The 11,237-nt window shown below is 43.6% G+C and overlaps 3 protein-coding genes across 3 annotated transcripts in view; 1 reads left to right on the top strand and 2 right to left on the bottom strand.

The window, feature by feature from the left end:
• Nucleotides 6,491-7,591, bottom strand: LOC109840960. Its single transcript, XM_020409803.1, has one exon. The coding sequence runs from the start codon at nucleotides 7,589-7,591 to the stop codon at nucleotides 6,491-6,493; it is 1,101 nt and encodes a 366-aa protein (XP_020265392.1).
• LOC109840971 lies at nucleotides 7,696-8,706 on the bottom strand. The gene is made up of 3 exons (XM_020409814.1): nucleotides 8,492-8,706; nucleotides 8,322-8,396; nucleotides 7,696-7,817 (listed from the first exon to the last, which is right to left on the bottom strand). Exons 1-3 carry the CDS (start codon nucleotides 8,670-8,672, stop codon nucleotides 7,696-7,698), a joined length of 378 nt encoding a protein of 125 aa, XP_020265403.1. The 5' UTR covers nucleotides 8,673-8,706.
• LOC109840979 overlaps nucleotides 10,197-11,237 on the top strand; it is an 8,146-nt gene continuing 7,105 nt past the window's right edge. The window contains exons 1-2 of the mRNA XM_020409820.1: nucleotides 10,197-10,411; nucleotides 10,507-10,627. Coding sequence (XP_020265409.1) covers nucleotides 10,231-10,411; nucleotides 10,507-10,627 — 302 coding nt within the window. The 5' untranslated portion in view covers nucleotides 10,197-10,230. The remainder of the gene's footprint in view (nucleotides 10,412-10,506; nucleotides 10,628-11,237) is intronic.

Here is an 11,237-nt window from a genome sequence, read left to right on the forward strand (position 1 = left end):
CCGCCGGTGACGGGATCGCTCGCTGATTCGAAGGAGGGAGCTTTTAGGGGAAATGGTGCAGCGGGGGACGAGAGGGAGAGGGAGAAGGGAGTGCTGAATGTGTGAGAGGACGTAATTGTTACTTTTTTGGAGAAGATGTTTTCTGTATGCCTAATTTATGCAAAATGGGCAGATTGGTATAAATTTTCGAGGTTTGGTGACAAGTTGTATATTTTTTTTTAAGTTTTGTCAGATTGTTATAAATTTTTAACTCCGGCGCCATATTAGCCTTAAGTTTGGCCGGAGTTACTGTTCCGGCTAGTGTTGATGAGATTTTTGCATAAAACTCCATTATAAAAAAACTTATCCTGCTCCTAACCCCCTCCCCCTCCCCCTCCCTCCTCCTCCTCTTCCTCCTCCTCATCCTGCTCCCAAACATTCGCGACTACTCCAATTGGCGAACTGCTCGAATTGAAACCCACCTTCGGTGATGGGCAGATGTATAAAGGGTCGTCGAGAGATATCGATTTGGGCAACGGGTAAGCGGGTAGAGGTGACCCGAAGAAAGTTCCGACGAGGTCGATCTGTGCCTGAATCTGGGTCAAATCTCCAGCGGTCTCTATGGGGGTTTTGAGATCTGGGCTCGGGAAGCCCAAGAACGAGGCGAGGCCATCGGAGTCCGAGGTGTTGAAGGGGAACGGGGAGTTGTTGTTGAGGACAGCACCATTGGCGGAGACGATGAGCTCTTGGTGCTGGACTTGGATAAGGAGGGACCAAGCTTTGAGCTCGGCGAGGCCGTTGTTTTGGACGGTGGCCGTGGCTTTGAAGGAGTTGGGCTGGGCTTTGGGGTCCTTGAGAAGAGGATGGATTTGCTTGCGATCGGTGATGGAGTAGGATAACTCGATGCCGTTGCAGACCGGGGGTGTTTCTGGGGGATGAGATTGGGTTGAGATGAAGAAGAGAGCGAGGAAGAGGAGAGAGGAAGAGGATGAGGAGGAGGAAGAGGATGAGGAGGAGGGGGTTAGGAGCAGGATAAGTTTTTTATAAGGGAGTTTTATGCAAAAAAATCCCATCAATACTGGTCGGAACAGTAACTCCGGACAAACTTAATGCCAATATGGCGCCAGAGTTGAAAATTTATACCAATCTGACAAAACTTAAAAAAAAATATACCAACTTGTCATCAAGCCTCAAGAAATTATACCAATTTGGCCATTTTGCCGCCTAATTTAACTAGTTTCGGAACTATCCATTTTTTTTTGGGGTGGGGTGGGGTGGGGTGGGGGGGCGGCGGAATATCAAGTTAATTACCTTTAATACTCTAAACTTCTATAGATTTTTTATTTTCATTTTCCATATGCTGCCGCATGGTTTAAAAATTAATTTGTGATGTTAACATATTTTGTTTTATCGCTGTTTACAATTATTTTTGAAAGTCAATACATGATGATCATGCGACGGTACTTGGACCTTTTATACCCTTAAACTAAAAAAAATCAGTTATTCTTTCTTCTCAATTTCAACCGAAAACGATGAAAATTAGCATTAAACTTAACAAAATAAAACTTCAATCATATTCATAAGAGAAAACCCCTCAACTGAAAGGAAAGAGTTAGTATAAAAATAAATTGGGAAATTTTATGTTGATATGGTAGAAGAAATTAGAGTTATTTGAGTAAAATTTAGACTTCCCTGCTGCTTTGCTTTCCTTGCATGTTATTGCTTTATTTGCTAGTCTCTGACTCTCTGAGTTCCTTTGCAGCTTTCGATTTAGTTTGATCCACAACAATAAGAGCAGTTCATAGGATAATTCTGACATTTAGATATCGATTAAGTAGTATACCCCCTTGACGCTTCTTTTTGTCGGATCGCTTGATTTGCATTATCGGATGCATTCTTTTGTTTATTTTACACACTTTACCGGTTTTTGATTCAAGAGGTTTCAATTCTATTTGGAGTTCTGCCCTCTCCAGTCTGAGCTTACACTTTCAGGGGCTAGCGGCTAGGTTTAGGGCAAACACATGTTAACATGGTAGATGCATGATAGAAGTATCTTGTGATGATAGAAATATGCCAAAAGTATTTGAGAGACGTGGACACACAAATTCTTTATTTTAAGGAGCTGGAAACATTTTTTTTTTTTTGGTGCGTTTGAGCGGTCATGGACCGCTAAGATCATACAATAAAGGCCTTAGGCCACCCCTCGTAGACACCTATACTCCAAAACATTGGACATAATAATACAAAAGGCATTAGACGGCCAAACAAAATCGGGTGTAAAAATAGAACCATTTCGCCACTTCCATATGTACCAACACACAAAACCAAATAACTCATTCCAAGGGATGTTGTTACCGACAAGAAAGTTTGAGTTGGATAGGTTAAACCGCAACCAATCCTTCAAGTCCAGAGCAGTAAACTGTTCCAATCTCCATCCATTCAACCAGTAGGACCAGATGGAAAGAGAGGAATTACAATCCCTTAACAGATGCAGGATGTTTTCTGTAGCAAGACCACAACGCAGACAAGTTGCTGAAGAAGTAATGTTCCTTTGAAAGCATACCTCCCTTGTAAGCACCTTATTGTGCATCACAAGCCATATGAAGTGTTTGATCCGAGGTGGTAAGTTTGGCTTCCAAACCAGGTTCCATTGCCCCTCCAAACGACATGTCCCAAGCAACAATTTGTAGGCAGAACCCACGGTAAAAACGCCAGTCGGAGTACCCCCCACACAATTTTATCTTCATTGCTCATATTAGGCACGATCAGTCTTAGTTTATTTTGAAGACTGTTGGGTAGAGCTTGAATGAGGCTGCCAAAAGCATGCTTATGCTGAAGGAAGTCGTGGACAGTTAGCTCCTCTTGACCGCGTGAAAACTCCTCGCCCAAGACTTCCACCAGTGGTTTATTCCCCAACCAGGAGTCGGACCAGAACCGCGTGGCCTTCCCATTGCCAATGACCCGATCACAACCCATACGAACTAGAGGTTTGCTTGCAATGATGCTCCGCCATGTATGGGAAGAAGCAGGCTTAACAACAGATGAGAGGAAGGAGCACCCTTTCAAATACTTCGATCGAAGAACCAGTGCTCAGAGACTCTCGTCACCCTGTTCCAACCGCCATCCAAGCTTGGAGAGAAGAGCCATATTCATGGGATGTGTTAGACGAATACTCAACCCACCATCTTTCTTCGGTTTACAAACATTGTTCCATTTCACCAAAGCCACTTTCTTCCTCTCATTTGTAGAACCCCATAAAAAATCTCTGTTCAAAGAATCAATCTCCTTAGCCACCGACAAAGGTAGTTTCGAGGTCTGCATAGTATATGTCGCAATCGTGCTAGTGACCGATTGGACTAAAGTGGCTCTACCGGCGAGTGACAAGTGCTTGGCTTTCCAAGATGCAAGCTTCATCTTTATCTTATTGAGGATATGATCATAGGTTCGAGTATTCACCCTCCGAGTGTGTAATGGGACACCCAAATACATACCCAAGTCAGTACAGTGCGAAATACCCGAACTTGACTGTATATTATTCACCATGGACCTAGCAACATTAGGAGAGGTGATAAATCGGGACTTAGCCAGGTTAATTTTCTCACCTGAAAAATCACAAAAATTATTGAGGCACTTCATCATTGTTTGACACTGCGCCACCGAAGCTTCACCCATAAGAATTAGATCATCCGCAAAAATGAGATGCGATAGTGGGGGTCCCCCACGTGATGCAAGGAACGGTTTCCACACACCCTTCAACACATCCGCTTCAATCATTACCGACAGTTTATTCAAACAGAGCACGAATAAATATGGGGAAAGAGGGTCACCTTGTCGCAGTCCTCTTGAAGGCTTGAAGTACGAGGTCATTTCCCCATTCCAAAGCAGATTCATTTCAGTGGAAGAAATACAAAACATTATAAGTGAGATAAGAGTGGAAGGAAGGCCGAGATCCATAAGAACCCATCGCAGGAACTCCCAACTAATCCGATCATAAGCCTTTTCCAAATCAATCTTCATAACCATGGCCCCGAGCTTGCCCTTCTTATGCATCAAAGAATGCATGACCTCTTGAATTACTACAATGTTATCCGTAGTGCCCCTACCTGGAATGAAGCTGCTCTGAGTCGGTGATATAATATCCTTGAGAAGAGGGCGAAGGCGGTTGACAATCACCTTAGAAATTAGCTTGACCGAGACATTGCATAATGAAATAGGCCGAAATTGGGAGGCAAACTCTGGGTGGTCAACTTTCGGGATCAAACACACCAAAACCTTACTCAACTCCTGGTCAAAAGAACCAAGTACAAAAGCTTCTTTTACAAACTTACAGAGAGAGTTACCCACCGTATCCCAATTAGATTGGTAGAAGCCTGCTTGAAATCCATCAGGTCCAGGGGCTTTGAAGGGGGCCATTTGTTTAAGTGCACACCAAATTTCTGCATCCTGGGGAACCTTGATCAGTGCATTCAAGTGTTGCTCACTCAAAGGCAAAGATGAGTGGGGACAAAGGACATTGAAATCTGCCACCAAATCTTCAGAGTGGTAAACAGATTGAAAGTGAGCAATAACTGATCGTTTTATGGCATCCAAATCATGAATCCAAACACCTGAAACATCCTTGAGGGAACTGATTCTATTTCTGGCTCTTCGAACTAAGGTAGTTGTGTGGAAAAACTTAGAGTTCCTATCTCCAAACTGCACCCATCTAGAACGAGACTTTTGGAACCATAAAATTTCCTCTTGTACGAGAACTGAGTTATACTCTTTAGTCAATTTAGCCTCCAAACCATATAAGTAAGGGTTCGGATTGGTCTCCAAAGCCCTTTGAACGCCACTAAGTCTTGCAAGTAACAGACGCTTTCGACGAAACACATTCCCAAATGTACCAGAGTTCCAAATCTGTAGTGTAGTCTTGGTGACAAAGAGATTATTTTTTAGGTCTCCCGCTTTAACCCAACAATCAGCAAGAACTTGCGGAAAGGAATGGTGGGTCAGCCAAGCCATCTCAAAACGAAAAGGTCGAGCATTTATATCAACAGGACCATGCTTCTCCAGAGTGACAAGAACGGGGCAGTGGTCACTATGAGCTCTCGATAGGTTAGTAGCAAAGGCATCCGAAAAGGTAGCTCGCCATGCAACGTTGCAAAAGGCACGATCTAACTTCTTTCGTATCAAACCATGCGCCACCTGCTTGTTAGACCAAGTAAATCGACAACCACCTGCATGAAGTTCCATGAGATGTCTCAGTTGCACCACCTCCCGAAAAGGCTCCATTTTTCGTGTCGGCTCTGGATTTCCTCCCTGTTTCTCATCTCCTGCAAGAATCTGGTTAAAGTCACCAATAAGAAGCCATGGGATATCGTCAAAATCAGAAAATTCCTTAAGAGAGCTCCAAAGATAGTGGCGGGATGCCTCCAACGGACTAGCGTAAACAGCAAAAATCCCCCATTTAGAACTTCTTGTGGAAATGGTAATGGCCAAGAACTGATTCGCCTTCGCGGCCACCGAAACACTCCCAACACCGGCCTTCCATAAAATCCACAAACCCCCAGAAAAGCCAATCGCGTCAACTTTAACACATCCATCAAAGCCCAGCCTCTCGATCACTCTATCAGCTCTGTCTCCACTGATTCTCGGCTCAGCAACAATTAAAACTTGCACCCTATGAAGTCGAATTAACTCCTTGATATTCCTGCGAAACTCGGTGCTTGCTGCACCTCTCACATTCCAAAATAAAATCGTCATAATGGGCACAAATTAAAGGAGGGGTAGCCAAGATACGTCAACCATCCAACGCATGGGGCTGCTAGATATCCTCGTAGTTGGCAACAACTTCAGCCATAACCATTGTGGTGTCTTCCTTTGCCAAGTCATTAGCAACGCCATTGTCAAACAACATGCACGGTTGGTCTTCACTTACCGCAGCATGCAAAGAAGGAGGGTGCTCTTGCGGCAACTTGAGTGGGTCTGTTTCATCATGGAGGTGCCCAGGGCGATGAGGAATGCGCGGGAGAAACGCCGAAGGGTGCGAATGCTGATGACTATCATTAAATGTAATATGGTCATGGTGCAGCACCACATGTGCGTTATTTGACCCAATAAAGGACTCCAGTCTTTGGGGATCAAAATCAATGGGCTTGGAAGTACCAGCCTTAAACTGGAATCCTGGAGGAGGGCCCAAAATTTTTGACTCCATAAATAGTGGAGCTTTTTCCTTTGACTTCAACTTGCTATCTTTAGAAGTAGAAGCTGACTTGTATTTGATTGTCATCTTATCTGAGATACGTATCCCAGATTGTTTAGGTCTCCATTCCTTAGTTTGATTCCCTTTTTGGACATCCCTCTTGCCTACGGCAGCAGTCACCTTATCATTAGGCGTGATTTCCTCCTGCAATCCCATGAAATCTGTAGACAACAAAGCAGTGAATCTGCTACCCTTGATTAGCCGTGTATCCCGTTGATTGTTAGACTTTCCTTTCCCATCCTCACCACTCACCGGCCGCCGTCCACGTCATTGAACAAGCATCCAAGGGCCAAAATCCGGCTCCTCTTGCGGCACCTGTCTTGCCCTTTGGGACTGGCTTCCAGGTGGAGACGGGTTTTCATTCTGATTAGGGGCATGTTTATCCTCCAGTAGAGCATCTTTCGGTATCTCCTGGTCCGCCATTGTAGTTCCATCTCCTGCAGACAAAGAACAATCATCTTTCCTATGTCCAAATTTGCCACACTTGAAGCAAATCATCTGAATGCCTTCATATTCAATTCTTTGAGTAGTTTTTCCCAAGATAACCGAAGGCAAAAGAGGTTTAGTAAGGTCCAACTCCACACATACTCTCGCAAAACTACCCCGTACAGCATTCTGAGTATTTCCATCTATCCTGACAACTTTGCCAACTTTGGCAGCAATCCGTTTTAGGGCTATATGGGAGTAAAATTCCAATGGCAATTCAGGTAACCGAATCCATGCAATGACCGATGTGATTTGATCAGTACTGGGCTTGAAATATGGAGACCACCGTCTTACCGTAAGGTAATGGCCACCAACTATCCATGGTCCTCCTTCAAGAACATGCTGGTAATCTGCCTTCCTGTGAAACTTGAATAAGAAGTAGTCCTTCCCCAGATCAATAATCCGATAACGCCCTACAATCTGCCATAACTGAGGGACTTTATTAGAGAGTGTTTTAAAGCCAAGAACCCCACCAAGTAACTTGATGATAAGGGCATTCCGCCATGGCCTGCGCATCTCTTTCTTTTCCTCCATTGAGAAGCCTATTCTTGCACCATCTTCCCTCAGTTCATCAGAGTCCGAGACCACATCATCAAACATGGTTTCATCCTCGCCATCTTCATGCTCCCATTCATCACCCTCTTCTAATCCAAGGGTTGCTTGACCCGTCAGTCTCTCCTTATAGGATGGCTTCTGGTTATGTGGAAAGGGGTCACCCCCACCAGCATTCTGGTCCGTTTTGGACTCCTCATCAACACCACGATCACCATTGCTATGTCCTTCCTCATCATTACCAAAATCAATACGACCATGCTTGTATTTTTTCCTAGCTCGGCGGAGAAACTCACCTTCAAGGCTAGGGTTGCCGGGAGAGTTTTCCATGGCAGCTAGGGTTTTCCCCTCTTTCACCTGTCCTCGATCGCTTTGATCTCGGAGAAAATTCGCCCAACTAGGGATTTCCCCTCTAGTATTCACAGATTCTATCTTCAATTTCTCACTTTTGATCTCGGAATTCTTTCTTTCTTTCTTTCTTTTTTTCCTCTTTTTTTCACTTCCCTTTTCTTTCGTGTTTCCCTTTTCTTTTCACTTCCCCTTTCTTTCTTTCTTTCTTTAAAAAAAAAGAAAGGGAAAAATGTGTCCAGGCCCCAAAAATATTGATTAAACTACACTCTTCTGCACTATGATTATTCTTTAAAAAAAAGGGGAAAATGTGTCCAGGCCCCAAAAACAGAAACTTAATGTGCTGCAGCCCCTCCTAGTTTCCCCCATGTGGTTCAGCCCCTTGAAGTGTGACATTTTGTGCTGCAGCCCCTTTTTAACAAATATTACATGCCAACTAAGCTAAAATCCTCAAAATAACCTTATCCCCTCTTCTCAATCATTCAAACTCAGTTCTCTCTCTCTCTCTCTCTCTCTCTCTCTCTCTCCCCCTCTCTCTCTTTAAAAACAAGGGCTTTCTAAAGCTCGTCGCTCTGGCCCTCGCCCTCCTCGCCGTCGCCACCTCCGCCCAGGCTCCCAAGCCTCCCCCGAGTTCGCCGCCGCCTCCCCTCCTCTCCTCCGCCCGACCTCGTCACGGTAGCTCGCCGTCGTTCCCCTTCTCGCCCTCGACTACGTCTTGATTGAGAGCTCTTGCTATTGGGCCTAGCTGCATTAACAGAGGCAACAGCATGTAGTGATGATGGGCAACCTGAAGAAAAATGAAGAAAATGGCAAAGAAGGAGATCATTAGACTCTACAGAACAAAACCCATTACAGAAAACTTTGCCTGGATTGAAAGTGTACCTTCAGTATTGGCTGCAACTGTGTCCAAAAATCCTCTTTTAGTGGGTTTAGAGGCTTTAGGAAAATAACCCAGAGAGAGGACTGAAGGATCTTCTTCATCAATCCAATTTCTCTCCTTTGACGCCATCAGATTAAGTAGCTTTGGACAAACTTCACTTTTCTTTCTAAACTCTTCTCCCATTTTTTTACTCAGACTGGAAAAACAGAGCCCGATAGGAGGAGCTAGAAGAAAGAAAAAATGTCAAAAAAAAAGTTAGTTCTAACACACGGGTACAGTGTTAGTTCTAACACGCTACAGTGTTAGTTCTAACACGCTACAGTGTTAGTTCTAACATTGTAGCGTGTTAGAACTAACATTGTAGCGTGTTAGAACTAACACTGTAGCGTGTTAGAACTAACACTGTAGCCGCGTGTTAGAACTAACACTGTAGCGTGTTAGAACTAACACTGTAGCGTGTTAGAACTAACACTGTAGCTTGTTAGAACTAACATTGTAGCGTGTTAGAACTAACATTATAGCGTGTTAGAACTAACAATGTAGCTGCGTGTTAGAACTAACTTGTTAGAACTAACACTGTAGCCGCGTGTTAGAACTAACACTGTAGCGTGTTAGAACTAACACTGTAGCTTGTTAGAACTAACATTGTAGCGTGTTAGAACTAACACTGTAGCCGCGTGTTAGAACTAACTTGTTAGAACTAACACTGTAGCGTTTAAAAAAGGCAGGCGCAGTAACAATAGAACATTTTATGATTTTTGTTCCTTTTAATCTTAATTGACAATCATCCGTGGTTGATTATTCAAAAATGATTGTAAAACTAAAAACTTCAATGCAGAAACAATTTATGATTACTGCAATAAGAAAGATGAAAACGGTTTAATCTGCCAAAAGAGAAACTGTTATATACACCAAGGCATGCAAAAATCATCAGAAATAAGATGACTATATATGTACTTAAAGATCAGTATAATGATCTTCAATGGAGAAGATCCTGACAGCACAGGGACCCTGACCCACGTAAGAAGAGATTATGTTAACCTCTATTGCAATTTTATTAAGGACTCGCCTCGTACAGAGTTTATCATAAATAATCCGGTAGAAGAACAGGAACAGAAAAGCCACACAATTCATTCAAAGCATAGTATTAGGAAGCTTCTTATTATTACCAATATAATGCAGATTTTCCATGATATTACCTAAATAAATTAATATAGAAATAATCAAAATCCAAAGGGGGTTAAGTTATTCGAAAAAGAATCTCTTCCAATCATACCCCCCCCCTCTTTTCCCCATGATCATAGATCCTTTTTAGGCCAGCAGTTAAGAATAAGGCCCTATTGGATGAGAACGGTGTTAGTTCTAACACGCGGCTACAGTGTTAGTTCTAACAAGTTAGTTCTAACACGCGGCTATAGTGTTAGTTCTAACATGCTACAATGTTAGTTCTAACAAGCTACAGTGTTAGTTCTAACACGCGGCTACAGTGTTAGTTCTAACACGCGGTTATGTTAGTTCTAACAAGCTACAGTGTTAGTTCTAACACGCGGCTACAGTGTTAGTTCTAACACGCTACAATGTTAGTTCTAACAAGCTACAGTGTTAGTTCTAACACGCTACAGTGTTAGTTCTAACACTGTAGCGTGTTAGAACTAACACTGTACCCACGTGTTAGAACTATTTTTGACATTTTTTCTTAGCTCCTCCTATCGGGCTCTGTTTTTCCAGTCTGAGTAAAAAAATGGGAGAAGAGTTTAGAAAGAAAAGTGAAGTTTGTCCAAAGCTACTTAATCTGATGGCGTCAAAGGAGAGAAATTGGATTGATGAAGAAGATCCTTCAGTCCTCTCTCTGGGTTATTTTCCTAAAGCCTCTAAACCCACTAAAAGAGGATTTTTGGACACAGTTGCAGCCAATACTGAAGGTACACTTTCAATCCAGGCAAAGTTTTCTGTAATGGGTTTTGTTCTGTAGAGTCTAATGATCTACTTCTTTGCCATTTTCTTCATTTTTCTTCAGGTTGCCCATCATCACTACATGTTGTTGCCTCTGTTAATGCAGCTAGGCCCAATAGCAAGAGCTCTCAATCAAGGCGTAGTCGAGGGCGAGAAGGGGAGCGACGGCGAGCTACCGCGACGAGGTCGGGCGGAGGAGAGGAGGGGAGGCGGCGGCGAACTCGGGGGAGGCTTGGGAGCCTGGGCGGAGGTGGCGACGGCGAGGAGGGCGAGGGCCAGAGCGACGAGCTTTAGAAAGCCCTTGTTTTTAAAGAGAGAGGGGAGAGAGAGAGAGAGAGAGAGAGAGAGAGAGAGAGAGAGAGAGAGAGAGAGAGAGAGAGAGAGAGAGAGAGAGAGAGAGAGAGAGAGAGAGAGAGAGAGAGAGAGAGAGAGAGAGAGAGAGAGAGAGAGAGAGAGAGAGAGAGAGAGAGAGAGCCGTGTTTTTAAAGAGAGATGGGGGGAGAGAGAGAGAGAGAGAGAGAGAGAGAGAGAGAGAGAGAGAACTGGGTTTGAAGGATTGAGAAGAAGGGATAAGGTTATTTTGGGGATTTTAGCTTAGTTGGCATGTAATAATTGTTAAAAAGGGGCTGCAGCACAAAATGTCACACTTCAAGGGGCTGAACCACATGGGGGAAACTAGGAGGGGCTGCAGCACATAAAGTTTCTGTTTTTGAGGCCTGGACACATTTTTCCCTTTAATTTAACACTGGGGTTGTCATAGATTACCCTTCTCAACTTTAAAATTTAATATATATA

This window comes from Asparagus officinalis, chromosome 1, assembly GCF_001876935.1.
Source record: "Asparagus officinalis chromosome 1, Aspof.V1, whole genome shotgun sequence".
Lineage (NCBI taxonomy): Eukaryota > Viridiplantae > Streptophyta > Magnoliopsida > Asparagales > Asparagaceae > Asparagus > Asparagus officinalis.

Bases quoted from the DNA above. Each gene is read 5' to 3' on its own strand.
- LOC109840960 (XM_020409803.1), bottom strand. From the start codon at position 7,591: ATGGAAAACTCTCCCGGCAACCCTAGCCTTGAAGGTGAGTTTCTCCGC.
- LOC109840971 (XM_020409814.1), bottom strand. From the start codon at position 8,672: ATGGGAGAAGAGTTTAGAAAGAAAAGTGAAGTTTGTCCAAAGCTACTT. The intron at 8,397-8,491 runs GTACACTTTCAA...ATTTTTCTTCAG, and splicing joins AGTTGCAGCCAATACTGAAG to GTTGCCCATCATCACTACAT. The intron at 7,818-8,321 runs GTAGTCGAGGGC...TTTTTTTTAAAG, and splicing joins CAAGAGCTCTCAATCAAGAC to AAAGAAAGAAAGAAAGGGGA.